Source organism: Nylanderia fulva, unplaced genomic scaffold (genome assembly GCF_048542155.1).
Source record: "Nylanderia fulva isolate GAGA-0341 unplaced genomic scaffold, ASM4854215v1 Scaffold9, whole genome shotgun sequence".
NCBI lineage: Eukaryota > Metazoa > Arthropoda > Insecta > Hymenoptera > Formicidae > Nylanderia > Nylanderia fulva.
The window spans coordinates 3,267,194-3,285,962 of NW_028191026.1; the positions used below are offsets into that span (position 1 = coordinate 3,267,194).

The 18,769-nt window shown below is 31.7% G+C and overlaps 1 protein-coding gene across 7 annotated transcripts in view; it reads left to right on the top strand.

Moving 5' to 3' along the window:
* Nucleotides 1-18,769, top strand: part of LOC114930018 (dipeptidyl peptidase 4 omega) — a 373,400-nt gene that overhangs the window by 308,511 nt on the left and 46,120 nt on the right. For all 7 annotated transcript variants that reach the window (XM_085489791.1, XM_085489793.1, XM_085489795.1 and 4 more), the window contains one exon: nucleotides 6,794-6,993. In XM_085489791.1, coding sequence (XP_085345917.1) covers nucleotides 6,794-6,993 — 200 coding nt within the window. The remainder of the gene's footprint in view (nucleotides 1-6,793; nucleotides 6,994-18,769) is intronic.

The window sequence follows — 18,769 nt, forward strand, 5'->3', positions numbered from 1 at the left end:
GGGTGATTAAGAATCTTAGAGAAGACGCGAAGCCCATTATAAATAAAATATGTAGGGCAAAATTCTATATGGTATTTAATATAATTTATAGTAATATTTAGTAGTATTATTTTTTTATTTTTTTGGAAATAAAAAGCTCTGGATAATTAAATAAATATTACAAGTTAATGTAAGAGGATTCATTAAGAGCCTAATACAGTAAGCAGTGCGCACATTTATTCCTTTTTGATTGAATATTGTTTATTTAGTACATTTTGGTTCTAAATTTCGAACCATCTTCAAAAACTGTCAAATATATATAAAAAAAAATAAATTGTATAAAATGGATATTAAAAAGAAAAAACATAAAATCGATTTTAGAGAAGATTATGATATATTTGTGTATATAAAATTTACAATTTAAAAATAAAAATAAAATATTTAGATATTTTTTACACTAAATTATTCAAGTTTTTTCGAATAAAATGTTTGGTTCCAATTTCATATTCTATCTTTAAATATGTATAAAAAAAGAATAAATTTTAGATTATAAATTTAATAAATCTTTTAAAAATATATTTATATATACGAAGAGAAAAGAAACGTTTCAAACAAATAAAATGACAAGATAAAGAAATGACAAAAAAATCGCGCGTTGTGTGACAAATTTGAGAGATAAACGTAATCTATTGTACGACCACTGCATTGCGACGACTCGTCCATTTTCGAGTTTTGTCCATTTCAGTTTCGCCCGAGAATGAAAAGACAAACGTTGTATTATTTCTTCGGAAGACGAGAAATATGCTCGCTTCTCTGATACACGGTATATGCATACATACATATGTATGTATCGTATATCGCGATAGTCGTAATCTTATATCCGTTGTTTCGTATATATACATATATTATGTTTCGCGTTTTGACGCGAGAATGCGATTTTCTTCGCGGTACAAAAATGCCACCCACAAATGAAAGACATTTTTCGGAATATATACTATAACGCGCGACACATAAATCCTAAAACGTGCATGAAATTTATGCTCATTTACATATATTCGCCTCGTGCATATCCGCGTTCGTTCGACACGAGAAAATGAACTCGTGCCAAAAACATTATTTTGTACTTAGATAAAACGCTTCCCGCTATTATAATATTGCATTTACGTCGCGTCGTGTCGTTGTACATGTACTTTGAATCCCGTAGTTTCATCGAATGAAGGACGATTAAAATTTACATATAAAACGGTTATTTTCATCGCTCGACGATGACAGTTAAAGATATACAATATTGATATAAAAGATATATACGCAAAAGATGCGTGTTACTATCTAGAGATTTTCTTATATTGTATTATTTCTATTTATTTTTAATATAATATACAGCTTAAATTATGAAAATAAAGAAAATATATAAATATTTAATATTCTCTTTAATTTTTTGATTATAAATTTTATATAAACAATGACATTGTTGTAATTGTCTCTAAAATAATCGATTCTTCAGTTTATGAAAATAATTTGATTATTCTGTTTTAATTATATTCTCTTTCCTTCTAATGGCTGCTTTACAACATTAATTTTTTATATGCATTTGACAGTTGCTGAAAATAGTTTGAAATTAGAATCAAAACATACTAAATAAACATATTTTATCAAGAAGTACAATTTGCGCATTGCTTATTAGAGTCTTCATTAACCCGCTAATATACATTTTGCAATATTTAATATTCAGAGCCTTCTATTTCAATATAAATAAATGAATAATAAATAATACTACACTAATTATTATTTTAAATTATTTATGCGTCGTTCTATACATATATATAAGTATCGTATATTTTTGTCCTACATTATTTATAATTGCTTCGGACGTTAATATATTCCTTTAGATGATGAAAGCTTGTCCGAAATTATTTTGCACAGCACAGTGCAATATTACGGGGAGTGCAGTAGAACGTTATCAAAAATATATAAAGTCTCTCATTTCGAGTTATTGCCAAAATCAAAAACAGGGACCAACTGTTTCCTTATAAATTTTGCCCACGATGACAATTAAAAATATATTGATACAAAAGATATATTGCATACATACAAAAAATGCCTATTTTCATTATTTATATCTTTTGGTATAATAGTTTGAATTTAAAAAAAAATATATATATATATATATATACGGACGTTTAATATTATATATTTTTTTCATTTTTGAACTGTTTTATATAGACAATGTAAAATTTATTTAATGAAAATATTTTATATAAAATGTTTGTATAAATCAAATTATGTATAAACAATCACACATACAATCTTTTTTAAAACCAGTTAATTTTCCACTTACGAAAATAATTCGATTATATTTAATTACGTATATAATTATATTCTCTCTTTATTCTTTTTCAATGTCCGTAGACGTTAATATATTCCTTTGGACGAAAGCTTCTCCGAAATTATTTTGCACAGCACAGTGCAATATTACGGGGACTGCAGTAGAACCTTATCAAAAGTATATAAAGTCTTTCATTTCGAGTTATTGCCAAAATCAAAAACAGGGACCAACTGTTTCCTTATAAATTTTGCCCACGATGACAATTAAAAATATATTGATACAAAAGATATATTGCATACATACAAAAAATGCCTATTTTCATTATTTATATCTTTTGGTATAATAGTTTGAATTTAAAAAAAAAATATATATATATATATATATATATATATATATATATACGGACGTTTAATATTATATATTTTTTTCATTTTTGAACTGTTTTATATAGACAATGTAAAATTTATTTAATGAAAATATTTTATATAAAATGTTTGTATAAATCAAATTATGTATAAACAATCACACATACAATTTTTTTTAAAACCAGTTAATTCTTCACTTACGAAAATAATTCGATTATATTTAATTACATATATAATTATATTCTCTCTTTATTCTTTTTCAATGTCCGTAGACGTTAATATATTCCTTTGGACGAAAGCTTCTCCGAAATTATTTTGCACAGCACAGTGCAATATTACGGGGACTGCAGTAGAACCTTATCAAAAGTATATAAAGTCTCTCATTTCGAGTTATATCCTCCCCCGAATCAAAAGCACGGTGGACCAACTGTTTTCTTGTAAATTTCACCATTGGCCGCAATATAGTTTGTTCACGCGTGGCGGCAATCACGGTACGGGAAAACAGTCGAGGGACCAGTAAATCCGCCGTCGTTTTTGGCTTTCGGTGTCGCGATAAAAGCCAGGACGACGATATACGGAAAGCGCGCGCGTGTGTGTATATATATGTGTATGTATTTTGGGGTGGAAATGGGAGCGAGATGGAGAGAGAGAGAGAGAGGGTAAATAAGCCGTGAGTTTCCTCGCTCTACATTCCGCTGTATATTCCTAAGCAAGGCCAGGCGAACTCTGTCCCTATAAACCGGGTTTGTACGCCGCATGAATACCGGTGTCTTTATTTATGGCTTTTCGGGAAGAAGTTCGTGGGACGACGGGAAACTGTTATCCAGACGCGACAGTCAACGACGCGCGATACGCTTTTCATCGATTTTCCGCGGCCGGCTGGTTACGGATGAAACGCCAGTGGATAAAAAGAGAGGGATCATTGCGCGAATCCAGCCGGAAAAAGTCCGTTTTTCTATCCGGCGGCAAGGTTGGAGCAATTGAACGGATCGGTGCAACAGTGGGATTCTGATTTTTTGCTTTCTTTTTTTTTTTATTTTAAGAAATCGGAAGTATTTATCTCTTGAATCTCTCCTGCAATCCTCTAAATTTCATACGCGAATTAAAATATCAAGGCCTGGTATTTAGCGAGAAAAGTTAATTTGCATTAATTTTTTTCAAGCTTTTTTTTCTTAAAAAAGAGTTGAACTGAATATTATGTGTGTTAAAATTCAGGAATATTTTTTAAAAATGTGGAATGCTTTTTACTCTTCTCACACATCTCTGTAAGATTTTTTACATTCATTTAAAATTGAAGCTTGAAATTATTTTTTTCGACAAAAACATTGAAAGGTCCGTAGTTTTTTAAAATCATATTTTAGAATTAAAATAAAAATAAATAAATTATATAATAACGAATTGAACGTGTTTGTTTATTCTGGAATCAATTTCAGAATTTGTAGCTCTTTTAGTTTATATTTGCAAATTGTTTTCGAATTTATTGTCTATAGAAAAAAGTTTCTCTCTCTCATCTTTCTTTTCTTTCGAATACATATAAACGCATATATATGCATATTCATTTAAAAAAAACATATGAAAACATGTACATTTGCGGGACATAAAATAAATATTACGCGACATAAAATGAAATGATTGCATTTTTACAATGTTCGAAGCTCTTTTATAGATGTTGATTGGAGTTTCCATCAAAACAAGTTGTCATAAAATGTATGAAACATAATGAAAAAATATAAACTGTTGTTTTATGCGAAATAAATTTTTATTTAAACTTTATTTGTGTCGTAGAGATTTATAAAGAATTTAAATAGAGAGAGAACGTTCGAAAAAATCTATAAAGAATTTCCTCTTTGCAACAATCGATGAATTGAAAAATTACAATATAATTACAAGAACACACATTTGTTATTTTATTGAGAGAGAAAGAGGGAGAAGGAGAGAAAGAGAGATTGTTTCCGCACAATTATTTCATTGATCTATCAGTGTCACGAGGTTCAGTGCTTTCGATAGTTGAGCATCGATTTATTTTCGTTCCTCTTTCTCGATAACGTATTTGCCAACAGTTCTTACGCGAAAATGGACCCCGATAGTTTTCCGTATACGAAAGTGGATGCTGCGATAGTTGGCAATTTGCCATCGAGAGAAGGGGACCGAATCTGATCGAGACTTTAAAACTTTCATTCCGAATGAATAAAACTTTTACTTCGTAAATGATAGTAAAAGAAAATAGCGCTCGCAAAAGCGTGTTAAGACGATGCAATGCATCGATGCACTTTTTGCAGAAAGGTCTTAGATAAACCATCGTAATTGTGCCAGGATATAGTGTCTTATGTAAAAAAATTTCAAAGAGTTGCATCTGGGATGTAAAAGAAATTCTTGCGATTTCAGAAAATTAATTTGACAACATTTTTTGTCTGTAATAATGTGAATGTTATTTTGTATATTTTAATTTGAAGTTGGAGAAAAGTAAAAAAAAAACGAAAGAGAAAATTATGACATGTACATAAACTACAAAGAGCGATCCAAACTGTATAATCATGGAATCCTTCCTTAGACACTTGAGCAAACGGGTTCAATGTTTTTCGTCGATTGTCAGTATCTACGATAATATTTTTATCAGGTACGAAGGCAAAAATCAACTTCTCTTAATCGGCTTTTCTCAAGCTCTTTGTACACAGCTTCTATCTAATCGGGAACGAACGTCAGAGGTCTTCAGTCTTGATAGAAATTGCCCGATTAAGGTTAGTCAGTCGATTTATCGGAGGAAATTAAAAAAATATAAAAAAAATGAGAACGTCTATACTCGATTTTATATCTTTTAAATATATTTGCATTTATTTCGAACGTATAAAAATTAAAAAAAAAATCGTCAATATTTCCTGTTAATACAATTTATATCACATGAATAATTAACACACGTATGAACGTAAGAAATAATATTAAATAAGAATAATTTAAATAATAATTTGTATTTAAAAATAAAAATTTATATAACTCCACAATAAGTTTTTCGCATCAATAACACACATGGTTGTCTAAACTGTACTTGTTAACCGGAACCAGAAATTGTCTGCCGCACATACAAATACATATACATACATATATATCTTTTCCGAGATTAATTGGATTTCTGATTCACACTGATAATTATTCCCGGAATAATGACTTATTCGCCGTTTTATTCGATCATTCGTTGATTCCGGCAATAATCCCCGTCATTGTTTAAGTTTCGAACCTTTGATGAAGAATTTGCAGCCTGTATATTACGTTCCCCGTTGGTCGAAACCGACAGGAACAATACAGGAGCCGCGTAGTTATGCGAGACTACATCTCTCCTCTTGGTTGTCCGGTAGTTTCAAACTAGGACCGTGCCTAAAATCATACCGAGAGTTACGGCATTGTTCAACCGGGACACAGTGACGTCATTGTCGGTTTGCGGCGATCGGTCACGAACGCTAAACAATAACAAGGTGGACGTGTTCCGACACGTTGATATCTTCCATTCCGCTTCCTCCTCCGCCTCCTCTTTGTCTGTTTTGATTTCATAAACCCAAATTTCAATGGTTCCGTTTGTAATGGCGGATTTGGCCAATCGAAATTGCGATAGATCGTGCGAGATGAGCTCGAAACGAGATGCAATCGGATAATTCGATAGTTACGGAGGCTTCCTACATTTTGGAGTTTCCTCTTGTATTTCGCAACGTGCATCGCTTCTCCGGGAAGAAAGTTTTTTCGTGTAAAAAGTGTCTCACAGCGGTGTACATTAGCGAAATCGAGAGATACAAAATAAATGAGAAGTTTATTTCGTGTTCTACTTGGGCTCCCATTTTATACAATTTTCCTTCTTCTTGAATTAAAAGTAGCAAAATGTACTTTCTTTCTTTCGTTTTTTTTTTATACTTTTGCCGCTTTACAGACATATTTATGCCAAGTCGTAATGTTTTCCCTATAATCATCCATCTTTAAGAGCACAATCTTTCGGGACAGAAAGAAAGATAGATGCTAATTGCCTTTTTTCAGTAAAAAAAACACGAGTAATCGAGGCCGCCTTGAAAAACGCAAACGCGAAGAGTTTTTTTACCTCCGCTGTGTTAATCGAAACACGTTATAAATTATATGTTTGCAGGACCGAGACGATTCTGGCGGTGAACGAATCTACACCTTTGCAACTCGCTACCTGGGCGCCACGAAACAACGCCCTGATCTACGTCTATCAAAATAATATCTACTATCGACCGGAAGCAGAAGTGCCCAATGATTATCAGATCACTCACACCGGAGTGTTCGGCACCATCTACAACGGAGTACCGGACTGGGTGTACGAGGGTGAGTAGATGCTACAAGTATTATTCTATTTTTTTTTATTGTGAAATTTTTTAAAAATTCTTTCGTATTTTTAAAAAAACACTAGCGTTTTTTTAAAAATATTTTAACATTAAAAAAAAACTTTAGCATTTTTTTTTAAATACTTTAGTATTTAGCATTTAAAAAAAATACTAAAGTATTTGTAAAAAAATGCTAAAGTATTTGTGAAAAAATACTTGACATTTAAACATTTTTGCGCCAAGTGTTTCTTATATAGCTTGAAGCTATCTCGTAATTTTGTTATCAAAAGCTTTGATATTTTTTTTTAATTTCGAAAATAAAACGCACTAATAATATAATTGAAGTAAAAAAACGACGAGATTAAACTGTATTAAGCCCTTTACCTATCTAATCGCTTTACCTTTCGTGAAAATTTCACGAAAAGTCGATATCCACTATTTGTACGGCTGAAACTGGGATCTATCTCGATTTATCGTGCTCGTCCCTACCGATGATTCGGCAAATCACATAATATTCGTTATATTTATTTGTCCCTTTGAGGGATCTATTTTTACGAAATGTAACATTCCCCTCCTTCTTTTTTCTCTATTCAACTGTAAAAATATTTTATTTATTTTCTATGAAAGCATTCGATTAAAAAGCTTAAAGTGAGGCTGTGATATGCGAAAAAATATTGGAATATGATATACACACATAAATTGGGGTCAAATAATTCGACGGATTGTCCTTTTTATAACTTCGTTTATTTCAAATCTGCGTGAAATTAGCGCGAAACGTTTCGTTGCTGATTATTCTATTCTTTTCTCGTACTGAAATAAGAAATTAACTCTACGGTAATGACTCATTAGAAATGTAAATTAATTCGACCAAGTTTCTCCGAAGAGAGAAAAACTATCGCAGTTGATCTCTCGACATACGCTTTGTATCTTTTGTCGATTCTTTTAAATTCAATTCCTTCAATTGAATTGGAAACTAAATCAGCCAAAGAATTTTCTACGGAATTGCACATGTATCCCAACAAACGATTAAATATACTTTTCATTTAAAAAATATTTTTATAAAATCATTCAAGTTTTATTTTTCGTAATTTGTTCATTAAAATTCTATTCAGCATCGGATTTTAAAAATATTAAAATAATTAAGAAATTAAATATAAAATGATTAAGAAATTTAAGAATATATTCGTCAATCGTGAATTTCTTCTTTGTGCGAGATGACGGTAATGCATCGCGAAAGGGATGACGTGCAATAATTCGCGTAATCGATGCTCCAGAAGGCTTATCCACGTTTGCATCCCCGAGCCTTCATCAGCCATGCTCTTTTTACACCCTTAGCTTGTCCCTTTGGATGTCACGTCTCGTTTTTTTTTCGCCGCGCGCGACGATATCGGCGAAAATCAACGGATGAGGCGCATAAAAATTCATCAATCAAGAAGGCAAGCCCGCGAACAATGTGAGGGGGAGCACTTTGACGGGTTACGGTCACTTCCAGTAGATTTAGTTCCTATATCCTGAGTGACGTTTATCATGATGAACATCGTATGTCGCGGCGAGAGTAAAGTCGCGCATCGATTTCACGGATAAAAGCGGAGGAAGACGTGAAGGATTTTCCATTTCGATCATATCGCGTAATCATTTATTTTTAATTCAATCGACATTTTTCAAACCGTATATTTCTATTTCTTCATCTGACTTACTGATATTTGCAGCATCCACAAATCATAAAATTTATGTATAAATACTAGAAGACCTTGGAACATTAAAAGTAATTGTTTTATTATTTGAAGAATTAATTAAATAATAATCTCTCTTATTAATTACCTAATATAGTAAATTATAATACAATTATTATTATCATAGATGTTATAGTTATATTATAATTTATATTTATTATTAATGAGATTATAACATAGTGTTAATGAGATTCTCCTTCTAATAAAACAATTTTTTTAAACTTTAATAAAACAATTACTGTGAATAAATTACATAATAATTTACGAAAATCTGAAATTGCAACAGAAGAAAAAAATGCTTTTTATATCGAATGCCGACAACAAACAGCGTCGTTAATCGGAGATTACATGCTCGCGCGAATATTGCATATTGATGTTTTCCTTTCTCGACAAATCCGCATAATAAAAATATTCGCGGTTATAAAAGAAAAATAAAAAAAGTGCATCAACGAACGGTCCATATTTAAAGGAATATATAAACGCGGCAAATTGTCCGGATTCATAATGTTCCGTGCTATTGGCAGCTTCGAATCGAAGCAGTTGCGCTGTTGAAAGGCAACGGAAAAAGTCGGGGCATAATTTAAAAGGCAGAATTCACAGCTTTCGCATGTAATATATCCCCGAACGAATGCCTCGCAAGGTCAACCATTTTTGCCCGATCTGCATCTCATCATGTATTTATTTCCGCGCATTTTCGCGAATTCGTTGCGTTGAGTTTTGTCAATTGAGAATTGTTCCATCGTGTATCTAAATTTTTTACGCATCCATTGGGAACATAGAAAATTATTGAATTCCAGTTTACTCTCCGAGATGTAAAAAAAAAACTTTTATGTTTCACGATTCTTTTGTATTTTTAATGGTGTGGTTTGAGAAGAAAAATATGCAATATATGTAATAATATATATACAAAAATATTCAAATATATGAAATATATATAAAATATAATAAATAATAAAAGTATAATAAATATATAAAATTATTCAAATTGTACAGAAAAGTCACGATTACGTAAAACAACGAAAAAGTGTTGAGATACATACATAAATATAAAATCAGGTAAAGAAAAGGGTTAATGAGAACCTAGTGAAAATATTAGGCGCAATAAAATGGTTGTTAAATTCTTCTTGAATTGATGAAATACATATTTTGACAAATATTTTAATATAAAATAATTCAAGAGGAATTTAAAAATAATGTTATTGCGTCCGATATTTGTACCTGACATTTATTAGCCTTTTTCATGATTTTATATATGTATATAAGAATAATTAAAAAAAACTTCTAATTGAACACAATTATCACATTCTCTAGAGATCTACGGATTGAAATTTTTCGCGAGACTATGATTACGCAGTATCATAATAATTATTACGCGAAACATTAATGTTTCGTGCTAGACTAAAGTTACCGCATTCGCGGTCCTATCGCTCTTTTGCAATCTTTCGTGCAATCGGTTCACACGCCTATAATAATTAAATCGTGTCGCTCTATGATCGATCTCCCTTTACACTGGGAGGGGTAAATGATAGAAATTGTTTACGCATCTCTGTGCCGTTGATTTATCGCGAAAGTTACGAGTGAATCGCGTCGTTTTGGTCGGGCGCGATGCCGATGCATGCGTTTTGTTTTCGCTGCCGGAAATGGCGTTGCAAATGCGCGAGATTGAGGTGGATTCTACAGAGAACTGATAACTTGGTGATATATCTATACGCAGATACGATATCGAGGGGAAGCAAAACAAGCGCTCTGTGTGTGCTCGTTGATTTTCAGAGTTAGACGGAAATTCCGCGACTGCCGCGCATGCATAAACATCGCGGTCAATAATGAGAGTACGGATAAAAAGCATAGCAAATTACTACATACATTTTAAAACAACACGAGTAAGAAATATATGTGCATGTCGAATGAGAATATAATGAGACGCGTGTAAATTTTAATGAACGTACATACGTCACAACAACGTTATTTTCTCACAGAACATTGTTTCAAAGTGCAATGCAGATTTTAATATTTAGCGTTAATAATTGGCGGTATAATTAGTAATTATAGTAGTTGTAGCAATCTAAACATATTTAATTGTTATTATATTCCATTTGAAAACAAAATAAAACGATGTTTGATAATTAAGTAAAAAGTTAAACTTGATAAAATGGAGTAATTAAATACTAATTAATTTAATTGAAGATTAATTAATTTAATTGAAGACTAATTAATTGTATAATTCATAAAATAGTATTTACATCAATTGATTGAATCCTATATTATTAATAATACACACCATCAGAGTTAATTATATTTATTGATGGAGATGTAATAAAGCTTTTATACACACACCGTATTCTTAATCCATTTTTTGTACTTTGTAAAAAAGAAATTGTAAAAGAAAATGTTCTCAGGATAGAAATGATTAGCAAATTCACATTTATGGTTTCACTCGTATAATAACGCTAGTAGTGTAAAATTTGCACATTATTGTGCATTTTTTTCTTCTCTGCTTTAACATAAACTTATTAACGGACCTACATTCTTTCCATTTACAAAGGAATATCCGAATAGCATCGATAATTGAAAAAAAAACCTCAAACCGAAAAATTTCACAAGTTTTGACTGCACATTTCGACGTTCGTTTCGTTGAGTCGTGAAAAAGTGCAATGAATAGTTGGCTGATGTCCAAATTCTTTTCTCTTTTTTATCTTCTTTTTTACTATTTTATTTTATTTTATTCAGAGCAAGCCAGAAAAAGTACGGGATATAATGTTCAGTTTTATAAAGCTTTTGGTATTTATATCTCTTTCTAAAGCCATATAATTTACATTTTTATTACTCATTGATGATATTTTATCTATTCACATTTTTATAAAACGTGTGAAATATATATAACATACACCATATGTTTTTTTATCAATAATATATATATATATATATATATATATATATATTATATATGATAACAATAATATTAGTACTGTTAAAATTATATAAAGATATCATTTTTCGGGTACATTAGAGAAAAACCTAATGAAAACTTTTTATATTACATTTTTATTACTCATTGATGATATTTTATTTATTCACATTTTTATAAAACGTGTGAAATATATATGACATATACGATATGTTTTTTATGAATAATATATATGATAATATTAATAGTACTGTTAAAATTAGATATCATTTTTCAAGTACATTAGATAAAAATGAGAATTTTTATATTACATTTTACATTTGAACTGTGTATATGAAAAAAATATTTTTAAAAAAATTGAACACAATTTTGCGACAAATTTTCTAAATTAAATTTATTCCTCAAATTAATTTAAATTATTATTTATTAAATTATTTATTGAATTACCTAATAAATAAATTGAGTTCGCTTTACGAAGGTTGTTAACGTATCTTTCACGCATAATCATATTTATGGCTAATTCGCGAGTGTCATCGACACGTTGGGGATGTTTAAATATCTCGTCGGTATCTCCGAGTATTTGTGGACGTCGTAATGGAAATGCCATCGGACGTCCATGTTTGTGAATGCCGTTTCAATGCACACCGTACGTGGTTGTAATGCGAGGTAATGACAAACTGCCGACTACGTTATCGGTCGTTAAATCCATTACGAATAGCGATGATTAATTAATACGACGATGACAATTAATCTGTGAGTCATCCACACGTGGCGTACATTAAAAGTAACGGAAACAGAATTTTCACTCGAATGAAACGAACTGGGCGTCAGAAAGATAACACATACGTGAATATTTTCCACGAATTATAACAAATATAATTTTATACCCCTGAATATTTTTTATGACAATTAAAAATAATATAATTAAATGTGAATATATTTTCTATGAATTGTAAATGTATAATTATAAAAAAAAATTAAATTGAATTAAATAGAAAAAGTATTTCTATATAAAAGAAATATAGGGAGAGAAAAATGCTTTACAAAAGGTCTCCGCAACGTACGTCCATGTAATCGTTCGTCGAAAAGATTCGCAGTTATTACGTCACGAGAAATCGATTCGCAATAACCGCAAGCGATGCGAAAATCGTTTCATCTCGCGTATGGTGCAGGCTCGTGATTTTACACAGTCGAGCGACCACGAAAGAGTCGTCAAAAGTGTCAAACCGCCGCTCTCTCTCTTTCTCTCTCCCTCTCTTTCTACAAGCATGCCAAGAACGAACTTTCAGCAGTCTATATTTTATTTCCGTCAGCCGAGGACGTTTTCCTGATGACATATCTAGTCTCTATTGTAGCTTTGAGATCTCTCTATGTAGTTTGTCATATAGACTGACTCTTCGAGAGACGGGAGAATTCATAAAGGTTGATGAAAAATCATGTTCTTTATAATATTAATTATTATTTCATCAATGAAACAATGTAATAACATTAATATAGTTGTAAAATCGCGAAGAATTTAATATTTTTCAACTTGGAGGAAAAATTTCTTTCTCATCAAGAATGATTAAAGATAACTTTTAGAAAAGTAATACATATAGCGCGATAATTAAATTGAATATCAATTGTGTTACACAATGTTATGTATGATTATAATATATGTACATTATGTATTAATATTAATTTCATATTTAATGCAAACTTATTTTATTCGCGTATATACAGAATGTACGTAAATTCACAAGAACGAAACCTATTTGGAGATTTTTTAAAATTATATATCGATCTAATGTACTGCAACGACGTGAAACAAAATTATTCATGTCACGAGATAAATACTGATGAATATGTTATATCTTACAGTTATGGTGATATTACGGGTAAATTACGCGGTGACTGAGTAAAACCCGGAGACTGCGGAAATTTGTGGAAGGTAAACCATATGTCAGATGCAAATTCCGCGTTGGATTAATAATTAAAGGCTTTTTGCTGCCGCGCAGTTATTCGGTCTATCTTACTGTCGCGGTATTATTTGATCAATTACAATTGTTTGTTTCCCTTGGTTGTTAACTTGGCGAGATATTACGTCGTATTACATTATAAAGACAATTAATCGACGTAATTTTCGTAGTTATTATATTGCAATGTTTCTCGGACATATATAATTTTTAATAATTTACGAGAAAAATTGATTTTTTTTCTCCAGTAAAAAATATTTATTGGGTCGATTCATTAATTAAGTTCCGTTTGAATAATTCATTCAACAAATTTTTATATTTAAAATTATATAAAAATTATATTTAAATTTTAAGCTACATTCTCCATTTATTAAATACAACTTATTTAGACGGTAATTTAATTTTTTCCTCGAAAAAAGTGTTTTTTTACAAACTCATTGATCTTAGTAATGTTATGAAAATTTTAATGAGAGAATTTTGAAATGACCTAAAAACAGATGAAGTTTATTCCTGTTTTTCCCTTAGATATTTCTCAAACATAATTATAATAATTATTTATAATTTATTAATTCGTGAGAAAATGGGTTTTTGCTCTAATTAAAATTATTTTATGAAAGTACATCTCACAATCACTTCAATTGAGCTTACTTCGAGCTTATTTTTCTTTCAGAAAAACCGATATACATATCACACCAAGATAAATTTTTTTTGTTAATTTTCTCGCGTTTATTCTGCAGATAAGAAAACGTAATGCTTATCCATGATTAAGGAGGAAGTGAATAAATGAAATACAGAGATATCTGCAGAATCATCACTTAGCCTGTAAGATCTGACGCGCGAGGAAGAAGAAGGGAGAGATCACTCTGACATTAATACATCCTGTGTAAAATGGAAATCCGCGCTTTCTACTTCTTTCAACAATGGCGAATGGTGACATTAATAGAGTGGCGGGGATTTAGAGAAGAGAATCCTTTTCTCCAAATCCCGGATGGCTAATGGCACCCTTTCTCCTTCTTGCTACCTTATACGAAATGATTCCGATTTCTGATCGGATTCCCGAAATGTTCCCTCCTTGCATCACGATAGAAACGTCCTCGCGCGAGATTTATATTCTATACACGCGGAATATGCGTTATCCTCTCCGTTGCTAACCGTAAACACGACATGCAGGAGATATTTTACATTTTCCTCTCCTCGTGTGTGCGTGTATATGTATGTGTCATCGCACACGTTTGACAATCTCGATGGGAATATTTCTCGGAGAAAGGTTTGGATTGGTTTTGCTATTTTTCACAGAGTTTATTTAACCTTTGCGCACTATATATACACATCCGTGCGCGATGCATCTATATATGACGGAAAAGCTGTACATGCACATCCTGTATCATAACAGAAAACTTTTACTGTTACCTAGCGATAACTATCACGAGAGAAAATTCTGTAAAATGTTGTATGATATATGTTTTTTTATTCTTTTAAAGAATTTCTCGTAATTATTCTAAATAGAGTTTACTCGAAAAATAAACGCTAAAAGAATCTTATTATCTTAAGACGGGAACATGGATTAATTGAACTCTGAAAAAATTGTGCTCTCATTTTAAGAGAGCATTTCTCATTTATTAAATTTTCTAATTTTAATTTTATTTATTTGCAAATTTAATCTGTCAAGGGAATTTTATAATTTATACAGTCAACTTATTGGAGAATGCAATTTTTTGTAATCATCTCGAGAAGTTTGTGATAAAAATTGAATAAATAATGCCCGATTTCTCATGTCCTTTAATACTCGCTTTTATTAAACGCACTTTCGTCCTATTAAAACAATCTTCCCAGTACATCTAAAATAGAAAGCAACCCATCGAGAAGATTATTCGGATTTACTTATGTATATCTATAGCTCAATGAAAAAATTGTTTTCTTATTTTGAGAGAGTATTTCTCATTTATTAAATTTTCTAATTTTAATTTTATTTATTTGCAAATTTAATCTGTCAAGAGGAAATTTTATAATATGTACAGTTCTCTTATTGGAGAATGCAATTTTTTCGTTCATCTGCTGTAATCATTTCGAGAAGTTTGTGATAAAAATTGAATAAATAATGCCCGATTTCTCATGTCCTTTAATACTCGCTTTTATTAAACGCACTTTCGTCCTATTAAAACAATCTTCCCAGTACATCTAAAATAGAAAGCAACCCATCGAGAAGATTATTCGGATTTACTTATGTATATCTATAGCTCAATGAAAAAATTGTTTTCTTATTTTGAGAGAGTATTTCTCATTTATTAAATTTTCTAATTTTAATTTTATTTATTTGCAAATTTAATCTGTCAAGAGGAAATTTTATAATATGTACAGTTCTCTTATTGTAGAATGCAATTTTTTCGTTCATCTGCTGTAATCATCTCGAGAAGTTTGTGATAAAAATTGAATAAATAATGCCCGATTTCTCATGTCCTTTAATACTCGCTTTTATTAAACACGCTTTCGTCCTATTAAAACAATCTTCCCAGTACATCTAAAATAGAAAGCAACCCATCGAGAAGATTATTCGGATTTACTTATGTATATCTATAGCTCAATGAAAAAATTTTCTTATTTTGAGAGAGTATTTCTCATTTATTAAATTTTCTAATTTTAATGTTATTTATTTGCAAATTTAATCTGTCAAGGAAATTTTATAATATGTACAGTTCTCTTATTGGAGAATGCAATTTTTTCGTTCATCTGCTGTAAAATCATTTCGAGAAGTTTGTGATAAAAATTGAATAAATAATGCCCGATTTCTCATGTCCTTTAATACTCGCTTTTTTTAAACACGCTTTCGTCCTATTAAAACAACCTTCCAAGTATATCTAAAATAGGAAGCAACCACCCGCCCATCGAGAAGATTACTCGGACTTACGTATATATATATATATATATATATATACCTATAGCTGAATGAAATCGCGCGCGAGAGGGGGTTGTAAAAAAGTGAACTCCAAGATGGACACTACCGGATGTAAGTAATTGGCCGGCGGACCTGCCAAACCGGATTTATCGGTCGCGCTCGACAGGACTTGTTCGCCAGAACGGTCCAGGCTTCGTTTTTCCCTTCGCGTGCCATTCAGATGCGGCCGCTTCCTTATCCCGCCACGTCGTCGCAGTCTCGACGCACACCCACTCGTGTATACACAGATACACACACACACAGACGTCCGGAGAATTTCACCCTCGGGATATTTTTCTCCCTCGTCACGTCCAGCGAGCTGCGCAACGCAACGTCGCGTCTTTGTGCAGTTTCCCTTCCTCTTCGTCTTCGTTTCTTCTTCCCTCCCTCTTGGCATTCTCTCTTCTCTCTCTCTCTTCCCTTTGTTACCTTCTGCTCCTTCGGGTTTGCCAGCGACGGAGCTTTTTTGCTCCTCCTCCTTTCTCTCACGTTTCTTCTTCCCGTCTCGAGCTACGTCACGAGCCGGATCCAACGGGGGTCTCAAAGCTCTCGCCGACGTTCTCGAAATATGCTAACTTGTCCCATCTTTCGGGCTTTGCATCTCTCAAGAGCGGATTTATTAACAGTGTGTGTGTATAACATTTATTAGCAGAAAAAATTATGGGAGAATTGAAGAAATCGGAAAGAGGAATCGCTGCACTATTTTTTTTTTTTTTTTTTTTTTTTTAAATTTAAAATTCGTATTTTAGGCTCTCCTTAACATATAAACTTACTTTTTATTCTTTATGTCTGATGGGATCTTTAAGATATATGGACACGGTCGAAAAATTTGTGTTAATTTAATATAATACATATATGGTGAAGATAGAAATACTGTGTTAATATTTTAACACAAAACTTCAAATAATTTAAGTTTAATTAACAGCAATCTGTGAAATTAACACATGAATGTGTTAATTATTTAACACAAAAATTTTAACGGAGATCATTTTGAACAAGAAAGCACAAATTTTCTACCGTGAAGATTTTATGTTTTAATCTTAAATTGTCTGAGGAAAGATCTTTCATTCGGTAGCGCGACTATCTTTTTTTCTTTACACGCGATATTGTCTGTATTTTTTTTTTTTTTTTCTTTATCAGATCTCATCTTCTTCCGCTGCAATTTTCATACTTGTTTGAACCATCTTTCTACGGTATATCTAAATTAAATATCCCGCAGTCATTTTTCCCCTTTCGTTCTTTTTTCTTTTACAAACCTTTATTTCAGAGCACATGCATCATAGGGTTAATCCGCCACTGTCTCTCCCTCTCTCTCTCTCTCTCTTTCTTGCTCCTCGCGGCTTGAAAACTGGATATTTACGTCCTAGTGCGCTTCGCGAGCCGCAGTTTTCCCCTCTTTTGAGAGGAAACGAAATAAAGAGTTTCCGCTCGGCTCCCTCGTAACTCGTTCGGCTCCTTTCCGATGTTCCTGCACACTCTATGAACTAGGGGTGCTTATTACATCAGCGATTTTCCTTCGAGTCCGACACCAGGGGATGAGGAGCGGCCTCCCTTTGTCAGACTCTCCTTATTTGTAACGTGTGGGGAAAAAGTGGCATTAGCCACTAAGCTGACTAAAGATCCTTTCCGAGCGTTTGACGCTTTGTTTATCGAGACGCGAATTGACTGGCGAGAGAAAATTCACAGCAGGGGAGCCCTTACTTTCTTCCTGGCTCATTACCGCCTCGAAAAACGATGTTAATCATCTTGTCGTTTGTCTTGTAACGAGGGACTACAGAATAACGAAATATTGCAGAGTAGCGAATATGATATTACATAATATTCTTGTATTCGATCTTAGTCATTACTGAAGAATTAAATGAATATTTATCATTATTTTGATCTCACTTGGATTATATTCTTCATTTTTATCCCTATAATATTGCATAATATAATATTACATAATATTCTTGTATTCGATCTTAAAGTCATTACTGAAGAATTAAATGAATATTTATCATTATTTTGATCTCACTTGGATTATATTCTTTATTTATATCCCTATAATATTGCATAATATTCTTGTATTCGATCTTAAAGTCATTACTGAAGAATTAAATGAATATTTATCATTATTTTGATCTCACTTGGATTATATTCTTCATTTTCATCCCTCTGATTAAGTTGAGTATTTTGATTATTTTAACCAAACGCTAATAACATGTCTGACTTTTCTAATTTACAATAGCGATTCATGACATCAGACACACGAT